This window comes from Gorilla gorilla, chromosome 6, assembly GCF_029281585.2.
Source record: "Gorilla gorilla gorilla isolate KB3781 chromosome 6, NHGRI_mGorGor1-v2.1_pri, whole genome shotgun sequence".
Lineage (NCBI taxonomy): Eukaryota > Metazoa > Chordata > Mammalia > Primates > Hominidae > Gorilla > Gorilla gorilla.
Window position 1 is genome coordinate 83,428,693 of NC_073230.2, and position 15,132 is coordinate 83,443,824.

The window sequence follows — 15,132 nt, forward strand, 5'->3', positions numbered from 1 at the left end:
GCTGGTAGCCTTTTGTGGGCCCTGTAACCGTCTGAGGGCGAGGATGGGGGTCTTGGAGACCACTTGCACAACACCTAGGTCCCACATAGGGGCCACAGGGGGTCTCGGGTCAACAGCTGAGGGCCTGAGCCCACCTGGTGGGGAGGTGGCTTGTAATCCTTGAGAACGGGTTCATCCCTGGCCCAGGACTTGCAGTTTCCTTGAGAAGTGGAAAGCCATTGCTTCTTTTTTTTTTTTTTTTTGTCTTTTTAAAAATGAAGTCTTTCTCTTTCCCCTAGGCTGGAGTGCAGTGGTGTGATTTCAACTCACTGCAATCTCCACCTCTCGAGTTCAAGTGATCCTCCCACCTTAGCCTCCTCACTAGCTGGGATTACAGGCACCTGCCACCACACCCGGCTAATTATTTTATTTTTAGTAGAGATGGGGTTTCACCATATTGGTCAGGCTGGTCTTGAACTCCTGATCTTAGGTGATCCGCCTGCCTCGGCCTCCCAAAGTGCTGGGATTACAGGTGTGAGCCACCGTGCCCAGCCTGGAAACATTGCTTCTGAGGGCATACTTTCCTGGGGACGCTCTGGAGGGCTGGAAGAGTAGGGGGAGACCTGAGGAGGACCTGCCCAAGACCACACAGCCAACCATTCCTGCCTCAGTTTCCATGGCAAGACAATGTCTCTACAAAAAAATACAAAAATTAGCCCAGTGTAGTGGCAGGTGTCTGTGGTTTCAGCTACTCGGGAGGCTGAGGTAGAGGATTGCTGGAGCCCAGGAAGTCAAGACTGCAGTAGAGCCACCATATCGCCAATGCACTCTAGTCTGGGTGACAGAGCAAGACCCTGTCTCAAAAAGTAAATAAATAGGGGTTGGGTGTGGTGCCTCATGCCTATAATCCCAGCACTTTGGGAAGCCAAGGCGGGCGGATTTCTTGAGGTCAGGAGTTCGAGACCAGCCTGGCCGACATGGTGAAACCCCATCTCTACCCAAAAATACAAATCAGCCACCTCCCAACCCTAGACTCTGTGCTCCTGGGGCCACCCAGGGGCCAGCCCTAACAGCCACCTCTTTCCCTTTCCCTCTCCTTCTCTGCAGGCTCCCCACTGCACAAACAGTCATCTGGACCCTCCTCCTCCCTGGCCGCAGCTGCTGCCCCCGAGAAGCCGGGCCCCAAGGCGGCGGAAGTGGGGGATGACTTCCTGGGGGACTTTGTGGTGGGCGAGCGGGTGTGGGTAAACGGCGTGAAGCCAGGCGTGGTGCAGTATCTGGGAGAGACGCAGTTCGCACCGGGCCAGTGGGCTGGCGTGGTGCTGGACGACCCGGTGGGCAAGAATGATGGCGCGGTGGGCGGCGTGCGCTACTTCGAGTGCCCGGCCCTCCAGGGTATCTTCACGCGGCCCTCCAAGCTGACCCGGCAGCCCACGGCCGAGGGCTCGGGGAGTGATGCCCACTCCGTGGAGTCGCTGACTGCCCAGAACCTGTCATTGCATTCGGGCACGGCCACGCCCCCGCTGACCAGCCGCGTCATCCCCCTGCGGGAGAGCGTCCTCAACAGCTCCGTGAAGACCGGTAACGAGTCGGGATCCAACCTCTCAGACAGCGGCTCTGTGAAGCGGGGCGACAAGGACCTGCGCCTGGGGGACCGCGTGCTGGTGAGTGCAGGCAGTACTGGGCTCTGGGCCCAGCCTCCCTTCCCTCCCCTGCTCCGCCCCACTTGGCGAAGCTGGACCCCCCTGGGCTAGGCAGGGTGGGGACTCGAAGGGGGCTCGGACAGGGTCCAGCCTGGGACACCCATTCCTTATCAGGACCATACAGAGTGACAAGAGAGACAGGTAATGTGGGCTCTGGAGACTGTTGCTGTGTGACCCTGGGCAAGTGTCTTAAACTTTCTGGGCCTCACTCTTTCTATTGGTAAGATGGGATATTTATTTATTTACTTATTTATTTATTTTTGAGATGGAGTTTGTTCTTGTCGTCCAGGCTGGAGTGCAGTGGCATGATTTCAGCTCACTGTAACCTCCACCTCCCAGGTTCAAGCGATTCTCCTGCCTCAGCCTCCCTAGTAGCTGGGATTACAGGCATGTGCCATGACGCCTGGCTAATTTTTGTATTTTCAGTAGAGACGGGGTTTCACCGTGTTGACCAGACTGGTCTTGAACTCCCGACCTCAGGTGATCCACCCACCTTGGCCTCCCAAAGTGCTTGGATTACAGGTGTGAGCCCCAGTGCCCTACCAAAATGGGAATTTTAATCGTACTTCAGTCATAGTTGGAGATGCATTAAAACGTATCACTCATTTAGACAGTGCCTAATACTAAGTACCCATACATTTTGGCTATTATTGATATTATCTATTGATCCAGCTCATCCACATGCATGTGCCAGGCATGTACTGGAAAAGGCTGGGAACTGGAGTTCTCAAGATCCCTGGTCCTGGCCAGGCACAGTGGTTCGTGCTTGTAATCTCAGCACTTTGGGAGGCTGAGATGGGAGGATCACTTGAGCCCAGGAGTTCAAGACCAGCCTGGGCAACATAGTGAGACCCCATCTCTACAAAAAAAAATACAAAAAAAATTAGCCAGGCATGGTGGCATGGCCCTGTACTCCCAGCTACTCAGGAGGCTGTGGTGGGAGGATGGCTTGATCCTGGGAGGCAGAGGTTGCAGTGAGCCAAGATAGTGCCACTGCACTCCAGCTTGGGTGACAGAGCCAGACCCTGTTTCAATAATAATAATAATAAGGCCAAGCACGGTGGCTCACACCTGTAATCCCAACACTTTGGGAGGCCAAGTCGGGCAAATCATCTGAGGTCAGGAGTTTGAGACCAGCCTTGCCAACGTGGCGAAACACCATCTCTACTAAAAATACAAAAATTAACTGGCTGTGATGGCGTGTGCCTATAATCCCAGCTACTTGGGAAGCTGAGGCAGGAGAATCACTTGAACCCAGGAGGCAGAGGTTGCAGTGAGCCGAGATCATGCCACTGCACTCCAGCCTGGGTGACAGAGTGAGACTCTGTCTCAAAAAAGCAATAATAATAACAGTAGTAATGGTTATAACCCCTTGCCCAGGGCCAGGAGGTGCGACACCTTATCAGCTACAACTCGAGTGATCAGTGTTATTGAAGTTGAGAGAATTGGGTCACTGGAGCTGACAGCTTCCTGCCAGGGGCTCCTCTTCTCCACTAGTCCCAGCTGTTGGGGCCAGGTTGGAAAGGGGACAGTGACCCCCAAGTCTTCTAGAGTCTGAATACAGCAGTGAGCTGGGTTGGTGGTAGTCAGGTGGATGGGACAGGGCTGTGTCTTGCTGTCCAGCCAGGCTGTGGTGGCCTTGGGCTAACCCTGCACCTGGGACCACAGTGTTGGGAAGAGACTCATAGGGTACAGGGAAGTCCCTGACACGGACTTCTGGGCCTGGGGTGTGAGGAGCTGTCGGTGGGGCAGGGGTCCCTGTGTCCTGTCTGCAAGGCTTCCTGGGGGAAGGTGGTTGGTCATTCCAACCCGAGGTGGGGAGCACAGGCTTGGAGCTCCAAAGCCGAGTAGAGAAGGGCAGGGGGTCTGGGGACCCAGAGCAGGGATCCCCAAAGCATATTGCTGCCTGGGATCCTCCCTTCCTGCTCTGAGAACCTGGCAAAGGTTTCTCCTGGAGGTTTCTGGGAGGAGCCTTTGGGGTTGTGGGTAGGGGAGCGAGAGGAAATGTTTACACCCATGGCCCCGTTGAATCTTCAAGCCTGTGCTGTGATGCTGCGATGTGGTTTTATCAGCCTCACTTTATGGATGGGGAAACTGAGGCTCAGGGAAGTTTTTGTTTGTTTGTTTGTTTTTTGTTTTGTTTTGTTTTTCTAGTCTCACTCTGTTGCCAGGCTGGAGCGCAGTAGTGCGATCTTGGCTCACTGTAACCTCCACCTCCCAGGTTCAAGCAATCCTCCTGCCTCAGCCTCCCGAGTAGCTGGGACTACAGGCACATGCCATCACACCCTGCTAATTTTTTGTATTTTTATTAGAGATAGGGTTTCACCATGTTGGCCAGGATGGTCTTGATCTCTTGACTTGCCCACCTCAGCCTCCCAAAGTGGTGGGATTACAGACGTGAGCCACCGTGCCCAGCCTCAGGAAAATTTAATAACTTGTCTGAAGTGACATGTGACAAGTGCCTGCCCAGTGTTCACTGAGCTGTATTTCTTCTCTGCCCTGCCCTGGTCAGGGTGAGGGCTCTGCTTTTCTTTTCTTTTTTTTCTTTTTTTAAACAGGGTCTTGTTCTGTTGCCCAGGATGAAGTGCAGTGGTGCAGTCATAGCTCACTGCAGCCTCAAACTTGGACTCAAGCAATCCTCCCGCCTCAGCCTCCCAAGAAGCTGGGACTACAGGCCCATGCCACCATACCTGGCACCATGCCTTTGCTAGCCTGGTTCCTCTGGACAGAACTTCCCCTGGGTGACCTGGTGGTGAGCGTGGCCAGATGTAGTCCCTGCCCTCCAGCCATCTCCAGCTTACAGGAGAGAGACCATGAGGCCAGTGATCGCAGACATCAGTGTCTCCCTACAGAGTCTGCCAAGTGTGCTGTGGTGCTCTCAGAGCCTGGCCTGGTGGGGAGGCTGCCCCGAGGAATGGTGTGAGGGCAGAACTTAGGGAATGGCCTGGCATTGGCCTAGTGATGTGGGGCCAGAGCATCGTGCCAGGCAGAGACCCATGGCCTGAGAGACTAGAGAAACTGTGAGAAGAGACCTGGCACGGTGGTTCACACCTGTAATCCCAGCACTTTGGGAGACTGAGGCAGGTGGATCACCTGAGGTCAGGAGTTCGAGACCAGCCTCACCAATATGTTGAAACCCTGTCTCTACTAAAAATACAAAAATTAGCCGGATGTGGTGGCACGTGCCTGTAGTCCGACCTACTCGGGAGGTTGAGGCAGGAGAATCGCTTGAACCTGGGAGGCGGAGATTGCAGAGAGCCGAGATCACACCATTGCACTCCAGCCTGGGTGACAGAGCGAGACTCCGTCTCAAAAAAAAAAAAAACAAAAAAAAGAAACTGAAAAGAGCAGGGAGGCTGAGTGGGCAGTGGGGGAAGCCAGGGAAAGATCACACCCCAGAGGCTGACCTGGGTGACCCCACAGGGCCAGGGACCTGGGATGGAGCCAGGGCTTTGCTCTAAGAGCTGAGGTAGCCGTGGAAGCTGCAGCCGTGTGACAGGTTCATGGGTTAAGGACATCACACCTGCTGCTTGGTGGGGATGGGATCGGAGCAGGCAAGAGTGGAGCAGGGGCTGTGCACGGTGGCTCACACCTGTAATCCCAGCATTTTGAGAGGCCGAGGTAGGCAGATCACTTGAGGTCAGGAGTTCGAGACCAGCCTGGGCAACATGGTGAAACCTCATCTCTACTGAAAAATACATGGTGGCCGGGCGCGGTGGCTCACGCCTGTAATCCCAGCACTTTGTGAGGCCGAGGCAGGCGGATCACGAGGTCAGGAGATCAAGACCATGGTGAAACCCCGTCTCTACTAAAAATACAAAAAATTAGCTGGGTGCAGTGGCGGGCGCCTGTAGTCCCAGCTGCTCGGGAGGCTGAGGCAGGAGAATGGTGTGAACCTGGGAGGCGGAGCCGACATGGTGCCACTGCACTCCAGCCTGGTGACAGAGCAAGACTGTCTCAAAAAAAAAAAAAAATGGTGACGGGCGCCTGTAATCCCAGCTACTCAGGAGGTTGAGGCAGGAGAATTGCTTGAACTCAGGAGGCGGAGGTTGCAGTGAGCTGAGATGGTGCGGCTCCACTCCAGCCTGGGCAACAGAGCAAGACTCCGTCTCAAAAAAAAAAACAAGAAAAAAACCCAGAGTGGAGCAGGAACGGCAGGGCCCAGGAAGGAGGCTGGACTCCTGGACCCCTGCACTGTCCTGTCCAAGGAACTTGTTTTGGGACTGTCACTCTGCTCTTCCTCCTGTGGCTCCCGGGAAAGCCAACCCCATCCAACAGGACCTGGGCAAACAGCTTAGTCTCCCTGGCCTGTCCTTCAGGATCTCCGGGGTCTGTGGGCACCTACTGGGGGTGGGTACAGTAGGGAAATCAGGCCCAGGTCTGTGATATTGGGCAAGTCACTTACAGAGCCTCATCCTCATTCATTCATTCATTCATTCGTTCATTCATTCATTCATTCTCCATGTGTCTGTTCAGCAAAATGGCCATGGCCCAGTACTCTTGTTTTGCTTTATGCTTTTATGGAGAGCATTAAGAGAGCTGATGGCAGCCGGGCACGGTGGCTCACGCCTGTAATCTCAGCACTTTGGGAGGCCAAGGCAGGCAGATCACTCAAGGTCAGGATTTGGAAACCAGCCTGGGCAACATAGCAAGACCCCGTCTCTACTAAAAATACAACAACAACAACAAAAAGCTGGGCATGGCGGTGCATGCCTATGCTCCCAGCTACTAGGGAGACTGAGGTGGGAGGATCACTTGAGCTCAGGGGGTCAAGGCTGCAGTGAGCCATGATGGGACCACTGCACTCCAGCCAGGGTGACAGAGTGAGACGCTGTCTTAAAAAAAAAAAGAGAGAGAGAGAGAACTGGTGGATGTGAGGATGAGTCATAGTCTGCAAGGAGCTATGGCTGTGCACAGTCTGACTAATGTCGTGGGAGTGCCCTGGGCATGGGCCTGTGACCCTGTTGGGGTGGGAAGTGGAGGCTCTGGGGGTTACTGACCAGCCCAGATTGCTCCCTGGATTGGGGAGCAGTAGGTTTAACCCTAGTTTGATCCCGCCTGGCATTCCCCCTGCACCTGCTCTCCCTGCAGGGAGTGGGTGCTTCTGACCATCTCTGGGTGTGGTGTGCAAGAGAAGGGCATGAGGTGGGCACTGCCACTGCCCTAGAAGTGTCTGCTAAGCCCTGGCCTGTCTGCAGGGTTGGCAGCAGCAAGGGGGCTGGGCTATCTTGACCTTGACTTCTCAATCTTTAAGTAGATTGCATCCTATGGTTGAAACACTGCTTTCTGGGAGGGCATACCTCACACTGGGCACTGTGCCTAGCATGGTTTTTTTTGAGACAAGGTCTTGCTCTGTCACTCAGGATGGAGTGCAGTGGTGTAGTCATAGCTCACTGCAGCCTCAAACTCTTAGGCTCAAGCGATCCTCCTGCCTCAACTTCTCGAGAATCTGGGACTACAGATGTGCACCACCATGCCTGCCTAATTTTTTTAATTTTTATTATTTATTTATTTTTTTTGTAGAGATGGGGGTCTCGCTACGTTCCTCAGGCTGGCCTCAAATTCCTGGCCTCAAGCGATCCTCCTGCGTCAGCCTCCCAAAGTGCTGGGATTACAGGCATGAGCCACTGAGCCCAGCCTAGTTGAGGATTTAGGCTAGGGAAGAGAAAGGACATTCGAGGTTGGAATTACAGAGCAGCAGGATCCAAGACTGATTGTGTAGACAGAGTGGCAGAGACCTGGTGCCAGAGGGGAGGGGCTGAGAAAGCAGTCCCACCTGAAGGCCAGAGACCAGAGAGAACAACCCAGACTCACAGACGGGCCTCCATGGCAGAGACACCAGGGCCCTACCCAAGGAGGAGACAGAGGAGGGTGGGATCTGGTCTGGAATCAAGCCCAGCTGGGATTGAGAAGGCCACAGAGTGTAGTAAGAAGAGGTCCACCTGTCTCTTTCACTCCCTGGCTAGTCTGAACTTCAGTCTCTTCTTCCATGAATGTAGTAACAGTACCCGCCTCATGGAAATGTCAGATTTGGAATTCTTGTCTTTCATGTGCCAGGCACATGTAGTTGGCCCTAGGAGATGGTGGGACAGGAGCTAGTTTTAATTGGGGAGCTGGATTTACTTAGGCACAATGAGGCATACTTGGGGTGTCAAGAGAAATTAACATTTTATTTCTTTAATTTTTTTTTAGACAGAGTCTTGCTCTGTTGCCCAGAGCGGAGTATAGTGGCGCGATCTCGACTAACTGAAAACTCTACCTCCCAGGTTCAAGCGATTCTCGTGCCTCAGCCTTCCAAGTAGCTAGGATTGCAGGCATGCGCCACCCACCTGGCTAATTTTTGTATTTTTTAGTGAGACAGGGTTTCTCCATGTTGCCAGGATGGTCTTGAACTCCTGGCCTCAAGTGATCCACCCACCTCAGCCTCTTGGAAGTGCTGGTATTACAGAGTCCAGAAGTAAAATGAAATTAACATTTTAGAAAGTCATAGGCCAGGCATGGTGGCTCATGCCTGTAATCCCAGCATTTTGGGAGGCTGAGGGTGGGTGGATCACCTGAGGTCAGGAGTTCGAGACCAACCTGGCCAACATGGGGAAACATGGGGAAACCCCGTCTCTGCTAAAAGTACAAAAATTAGCCGGGCATGGTGGCGGGTGCCTATAATTCCAGCTACTCAGGAGGCTGAGGCAGGAGAATCGCTTGAACCCGGGAGGCAGAGGTTGCAATGAGCTGAGATCCTGCCATTGCACTCCATCCTGGGCAACAAGAATGAGACTCTGTCTCAAGAAAGCAAGAGAGAGAGAGAAAAAGAGGAAGAAAGAAATATTTAGGTTCAGATAAACATGGTAAATAAACATACACATTTATTTTCAATCTCTCCTGAATTTGCACTAGAACAACACTGAAGAGGTGTTTGGGTTTTTTCTTTTTTTGAGATGGCTTCTTGCTGTGTTGTCCAGACTGGAGTGCAGTGGCATGATCCTAGCTCACTGCACCCTCAAACTCCTGGGTTCAAGCGATCCTCCCAACTCATCCTCCTGAGTAGTTGGGACTACAAGTGTGTGCCACCACACCCAGCTAATTTCTTAATTTTTTTTTGTAGAGAGGGGTCTTGCTATGTTGCCCAGGCTGGTCTTGAACTCCTGGGCTCAAGCAATTCTCCTTTCTCAGTCTCCCAAAGTGCTGGGATTACAGGTGTGAGCCACCACATGCAGCTATGAAGATAAATTTTTTTAAAAGAGCTAGTGGTAGGGGAAGAGGAGAAGCAATCAGTGTCCATCCAGAAACCCTAGATGTTCGGTAACTGGCCACATGTTGGCCTCTAGAAATGAGGCTGCCACTGGGGCCAGGAACAGAATTGGTTTAAAAGTCTTTAGATGCAGCTGGGCACAGTGGCTCACGCCTATAATCCTGGCATTTTGAGAGGCCAAGGTGGGTGAATCACTTGAGGCCAGGAGTTCAAGACCAGCCTGGCCAACATGGCAAAACCCCGTCTCTACTAAAAATACAAAAGTTAGCTGGGTGTGGTGGCGCATGCCTGTAATCCAAGCTCCTCGGGTGGCTGAGTCAGGACAATCACTTGAACCTGGGAGGCAGAGGTTGCAGTGAGCTGAGATCACGCTGCTGCACTCCAGCCTGGGAGACAGAGTAAGATTCTCAAAAAAAAAAAAAAAAAAAAACACTGGCCATGCACAGTGGCTCACACTTGTAATCCAAGCACTTTGGGAAGCTGAGGTGGGAGGATTGCTTGAGCTCAGCAGTTCCAGACCAGCCAGGGCAACAGAGTGAGACCCTGTCTCTACAAAAAAATAAAAAATAAAATTATTCAAGTGTGGTGTCGCATGCCTCCAATCCCAACTACTCAGGAGGCTGAGGAGGGAGGACTGTTTGAGCCCAGAAGTTCGAGGCTACAGTGAGCCATGAATGCACCACTGCACTCCAGCCTGGGTGACAGAGGGAGACCCTACCTCTAAAAACAAAACAAAACAAAAAGAAAAACACCTTAGATCCCCTGCCCCGTCCCCGTTCCTGCCTTGCCTGATGACTACTCGTTGCCTGGTGACTGTTCCCCTTGCCTGGTGACTGTTCCTCTACCTGATGTCTGGTATGGACACTTGGTCTCCTGAGAGGATGACAGAGAATTATTGGATAGAGGGATCCCAGGCAGGAGGGACTGAAAAAGGTAGATGAAGTGAACATGTGTATTCTTTTTCTTTTTAAGATGGAGTCTCACTCTGTCGCCCAGGCTGGAGTGCAGTGGTGCAACCTCAGCTCACTGCAAGCTCCGCCTCCCGGGTTCACGCCATTCTCCTGCCTCAGCCTCCCGAGTAGGTGGGACTACAGGCGCCCGCCACCACGCGCGGCTAATTTTTTGTATTTTTAGTAGAGATGGGGTTTCACTGTGTTGGCCAGGCTGGTCTCGATCTCCTGACCTTGTGATCTGCCTGCCTCGGCCTCCCAAAGTGCTGGGATTACAGGTGTGAGCCACCGCGTCCGGCCAAACGCGCTGTACTCTAAGTCCCCTTTACCCCCATGCGGCTCCCTGAGCCCTGGCGGCCACGCCTACTCCCTCCACAATGGAGATTACAGGAAACTTCTCTGGAGAAAACAGCTGGTCCTCTGAGAAATAAGAGAAGGTGATACAGGCATTAAATATGAACAAAAACACCACTGAATATGTGACTATGAATATTCATGAGCATGAATATTCATGTTGTATAAATATTCAGCTCTGGGAAATGAAAAATATCACAGAAATAAGAAACTGCACAGAAGTGTTAGAAGATAAAGATAAGAAAATATTTCAGGAACTAGAACAGAAAGGAAACAGCCCAGGGGCGGGGGCTCACACCTGTAATCCCAGCACTTTGGGAGGCCAAGGCGGGCGGATCACTCGAGGTCAGGAGTTCGAGACCAGCCTGGCCAACATGGTGAAACCCCATCTCTACTAAAAATACAAAAACTAGCCGGGCGTGGTGGCAGGTGCCTGTAATCTCAGCTACTCGGGAGAATGAGGCCGTAGAATTGGGAGGCAGAGGTTACAGTGAGCCGAGATCATGCCACTGCACTCCAGCCTGGGGAACAGAGTGACTCCATCTCAAAAAAAAAACAAAAACAGGAGCCAAAAGAGAAGAACATTAGAGAAATTATTTACAGAAAAGGGGAATGGAGAAAAAGGAGGGGAGAAAATCAATTAATTCAAGAAAATTCCCCAGATTGATAAGGGTGTTTCTTGATTGAAAGGGCCCCTAGGAGCCCAGGACAGTGGATGGAAAAAGGCTCACATCAAAGCACCTCATTGTGGCTGGGTGACGTGGCTCATACCTGTAATCCCAGTGCGTTGGGAGGCTGAGATGGGAGGATCCCTTGAGCCTAGGAATTTGGGATCAGCCTGGGCAACATACTGAGACCCTGTCTCTTAAGAAAAGAATGAGAGGGCCGGACGCGGTGGCTCACGCCTGTAATCCCAGCACTTTGGGAGGCCGAGGCGGGCGAATCACAAGGTCAGGAGATCGAGACCATCCTGGCTAACACGGTGAAACCCCATCTCTACTAAAAATACAAAAAAATTAGCCAGGCATGGTGGCGGGTGCCTGTAGTCCCAGCTACTTGGGAGGCTGAGGCAGGAGAATGGCATGAACCCAGGAGGTGGAGGTTGCAGTGAGCCGAGATTGCACCACTGTACTCCAGCCTGGGCAACAGAGCGAGACTCTGTCTCCAAAAAAAAAAAAAGAATGAGGGTAGCAAGAGAATTCAAAACAGATGTTCACACAAAAACTTGTACAAGTAGGTCAGGCGTGATGGCTCATGCCTGTAATCCCAGTACTTTGGGAGGCCAAGGCGGGCAGATCACTTAAGCTCAGGAGTTTGAGACCAGCCTGGGCAACATGGTGAAACCTCGCCTATACAAGAAAAAATTTTTAAAAATCTTGTACAAGAATATTCATAGCAACATTATTCATAATAGCCAAAAAGTGGAAGCAACCCAATTGTCCATCAACAGATAAATGGACAAGCACAATGCATTCTGCCCATGCCATGGGATACTATTTGGCCACAAAACGAATGATGTACTGGTCGGGCATGGTAGCTTACGCCTGTAATCCCAGCACTTTGGGAGGCCAAGGCGGGCGGATCACAAGGTCAAGAGACTGAGACCATCTTGGCCAACATGGAAAAACCCCGTCTCTACTAAAAATACAAAAATTAGCTGGGCGTGGTGGCACGTGCCTGTAATCCCAGTTACTTGGGAGGCTGAGGCAGGAGAATCACTTGAACCCAGGAGGCAGAGGTTGCGGTCAGCTGAGATCGTGCCACTGCACTCCAGCCTGGCAACAAAGCGAGACTCTGTCTCAAAAAAAAAAAAAAAAAGTATGTGTGTGTATATATATATGTATGTGTGTATGTATATATATGTATGTGTGTATATATATGTATATATATGTGTATATATATATGTAAATAAAAATTAAAAATCAGTGGGGTAGTGATACCTGCTGCAATATGATTGGACCTTGAAAACATGATGCTAAGTGAAAGAAGCCAGACACAAATGGCCACATATTGTGTGATTCCATTTCCTTTTGAGATAAAGTCTCACTCTGTCACCCAGGCTGGAGTGCAGTGGCACAATCTCGGCTCACTGCAACCTCTGCCTCCCAGGTTCTCCTGTCTTAGCCTCCGGAGTACCTGGCATTACAGGCGTGCACCACCACGCCCAGCTAATTTTTCGTATTTTTAGTAAAAATAGGGTTGCACCATGTTGGCCAGGCTGGTCTTTAGCTCCTGACCTCAAGTGATCCACCTGTGTCGGCCTCCCAAAGTGCTGTGATTACAGGCATGAGCCACTGCACCCAGCCGTGTGATTCCATTTCTATGAAGTGTCCAGAAGAGACAAATCTGTAGCGATAGGATAGAAATAGACTAAGGGCTGTCAGGGGCTGTCAGGAAGATGGAACAGGCAGTGATTTCTCCTGGGTATGGGGCTTCTCTTTGGGATGATGGTTCTGGAATTAGATAGTGGTGATGGTAGTGAATATACTCAATGCTACTGAATTATGTTTTTATTTTTATTATTTTTTGAGATGGAGTCTCGCTCTGTCACCCAGGCTAGAGTGCAGTGGCGCAATCTCAGCTCACTGCAACCTCCGCCTCCTGGGTTCAAGCGATTCTCATGTCTCAGCCTCCTGAGTAGCTGGGATTATAGGCGCCCACCACCACACCCAGCTAATTTTCATATTTTTAGTAGAGATGGGGTTTCACCATGTTGCCCAGGCTGGTCTCAAACTTCTGAGTTCAGCTGATCCACCCACCTTAGCCTCCCAAAGTGCTGGGATTACAGGTTTGAGCCACTGTTCCTGGCCTGTATGTTTATTTTTTATTGTTGTATTTTATTTTTTGTAGAGATGGGGGTCTCACTATATTGCTCAGGCTGGTCTCAAAGTCCTGGCCTCAAGTGATCCTCCTGCCTCAGCTTCCCAAAACACTAGGATTACAGGTATGAGCCACCATCTTTGGCCCTATATGTTTTAAAATGGTTAAAATGGTAAATTTTACATTATGTGAATTTTTACCTCCATTAAAAAAAAGAGTGAGCCAGGCACAGTGGCTCACGCCTGTAATTCCAGCACTCTGGGAGGCTGAGGAAGGAAGATTGTTTGAGGCCAAGAGTTCAAGACCAGGCTGGGCAACATAGTGAGATCTCATCTCTACTAGAAAATGTTCAAAAATTAGCTAGGTATCGTGGTGTGTTCTGTAATCTCAGCTACTTGGGAGGCCAAGGCAGGAGGATCACTTGAACCCAGGAGTTCAGGCTGCAGTGAGCCATGATCACACCACTGCACTCCAGTATGGGTGACGAAGTGAGAGCCTGTTGAAAGAAAGAGAGAGAGAGAGAGAGAGAAAGAAGGAAGGAAGGAAGGAAGGAAGGAAGGAAGGAAGGAAGGAAGGAAGGGAAGGAAAGGAAGGAAGGGAAAGGAAGGAAGGGAAGGAAAGGAAGGAAGGGAAGGAAAGGAAGGAAGGGAAGGAAGAGAAAGAGAAAGAAAGAAAGGAAGGGAAGGGAAGGGAAGGAAGAGAAGAAAGAAAGAGAAAGAAAGAAAGAAAGAGAAAGAAGGAAGGGAAGGAAGGGAAGAAAGAGAGAGAGAAAGAAAGAGAGAGAGAAAGAAAGAGAATAAAATATTTTGGCCAGGCACGGTGGCTCACGCCTATAATCTGAGGCAAGCACTTTGGGAGGCTGAGGCAAGTGGATTGCTTGAGCCCAGAAGTTTGAGACCAGCCTGGGCAATGTGACGAAACCCCATCTCTACAAAAAATAGCCAGGTGTGGTGGCCTGTGCCTGTAGTCCCAGCTACTTGGGAGGCTGAAGTGGGAGGATCGCTTGTCCAGGAGGCCAAGGCTGTGGTGAGCCGAGATGACGCCACTGCATTCCAGTGTCAAAAAAAAAAAAAAAGAGAATAAAACATTTTCAGATACAGAAAGCTCGAAAATTTACCTCCTCATGCATCTTTTCTTAGAAAGCTGTGGGAAGATGTGCTCTACTAAAATAAGTAGTAAACCAGCCAGATGTGGTGGCTCACACCTGTAATCCCATCACTTTGGGAGGCTGAGGAGGGCAGATCACCTGAGGTCAGAAGTGCGAGACCAGCCTGGCCAACATGGCGAAACCCCGTCTCTACTAAAAATACAAAAATTAGCCGGGCATGGTGACAAACGCCTATAATCCCAGCTACTCCGGAGGCTGATGCTGGAGAATCGCTTAAACCTGGGAGGCGGAGGTTTCAGTGAGCGGAGATCACGTCATTGCACTCCAGCCTGGGCGACAGAGTGAGACTCCGTCTCAAAATAAATAAATAAAATAAAATAAAATAAAATAACCTAAAATAAGTAGTAAACCAAGAAAGAAGAGTCAGGGGATCCAGAAAACAGGAGCGAGCCCAGGACAGAGGTGAAACGGTTGACAGGAGACTCCAGGCCAATGGCCGCACTCCAGAGAGGCCAGCAGCCAGCCCAGCTGGGAGTGGGTCCCGGGAGAGACATCTTCAGAAAGAACTTGATAAAATTCCCAATGCCTCTGAGCATCTTGGCAGGAGATTTAGACTATTGAAAGAGTTGGGGTTGAATTAGTATTGAGACTATTAAAACTAGGCAGACAGGCCAGGTGCGGTGGCTCACACCTGTATCCCAGCACTTTGGGAGGCCAAGGCAGGTGAATCACTTGAGGTCAGGAGTTCGAGACCAGCCTGGCCAACATGGTGAAACCCCATCTTTACTAAAAATACAAAAAAATTAGCCGGGCATGGTGGCGCATGCCTGTAGTCTCAGCTAATCAGGAGGCTGAGGCAGGAGAATCACTTGAACTCGGGAGGCGGAGGTTGCAGTGAGCTGAGGTCGTGCCACTGCACTCCAGCCTGGGCAACAGAGTGAGACTCTGTCTTAAAACAAAAACAAAAAC

The 15,132-nt window shown here is 51.1% G+C and overlaps 1 protein-coding gene across 3 annotated transcripts in view; it reads left to right on the top strand.

Moving 5' to 3' along the window:
* Positions 1-15,132, top strand: part of CLIP2 (CAP-Gly domain containing linker protein 2) — a 119,619-nt gene that overhangs the window by 49,673 nt on the left and 54,814 nt on the right. For all 3 annotated transcript variants that reach the window (XM_055392760.1, XM_055392761.1, XM_063708144.1), the window contains exon 3: positions 1,087-1,643. In XM_055392760.1, coding sequence (XP_055248735.1) covers positions 1,087-1,643 — 557 coding nt within the window. The remainder of the gene's footprint in view (positions 1-1,086; positions 1,644-15,132) is intronic.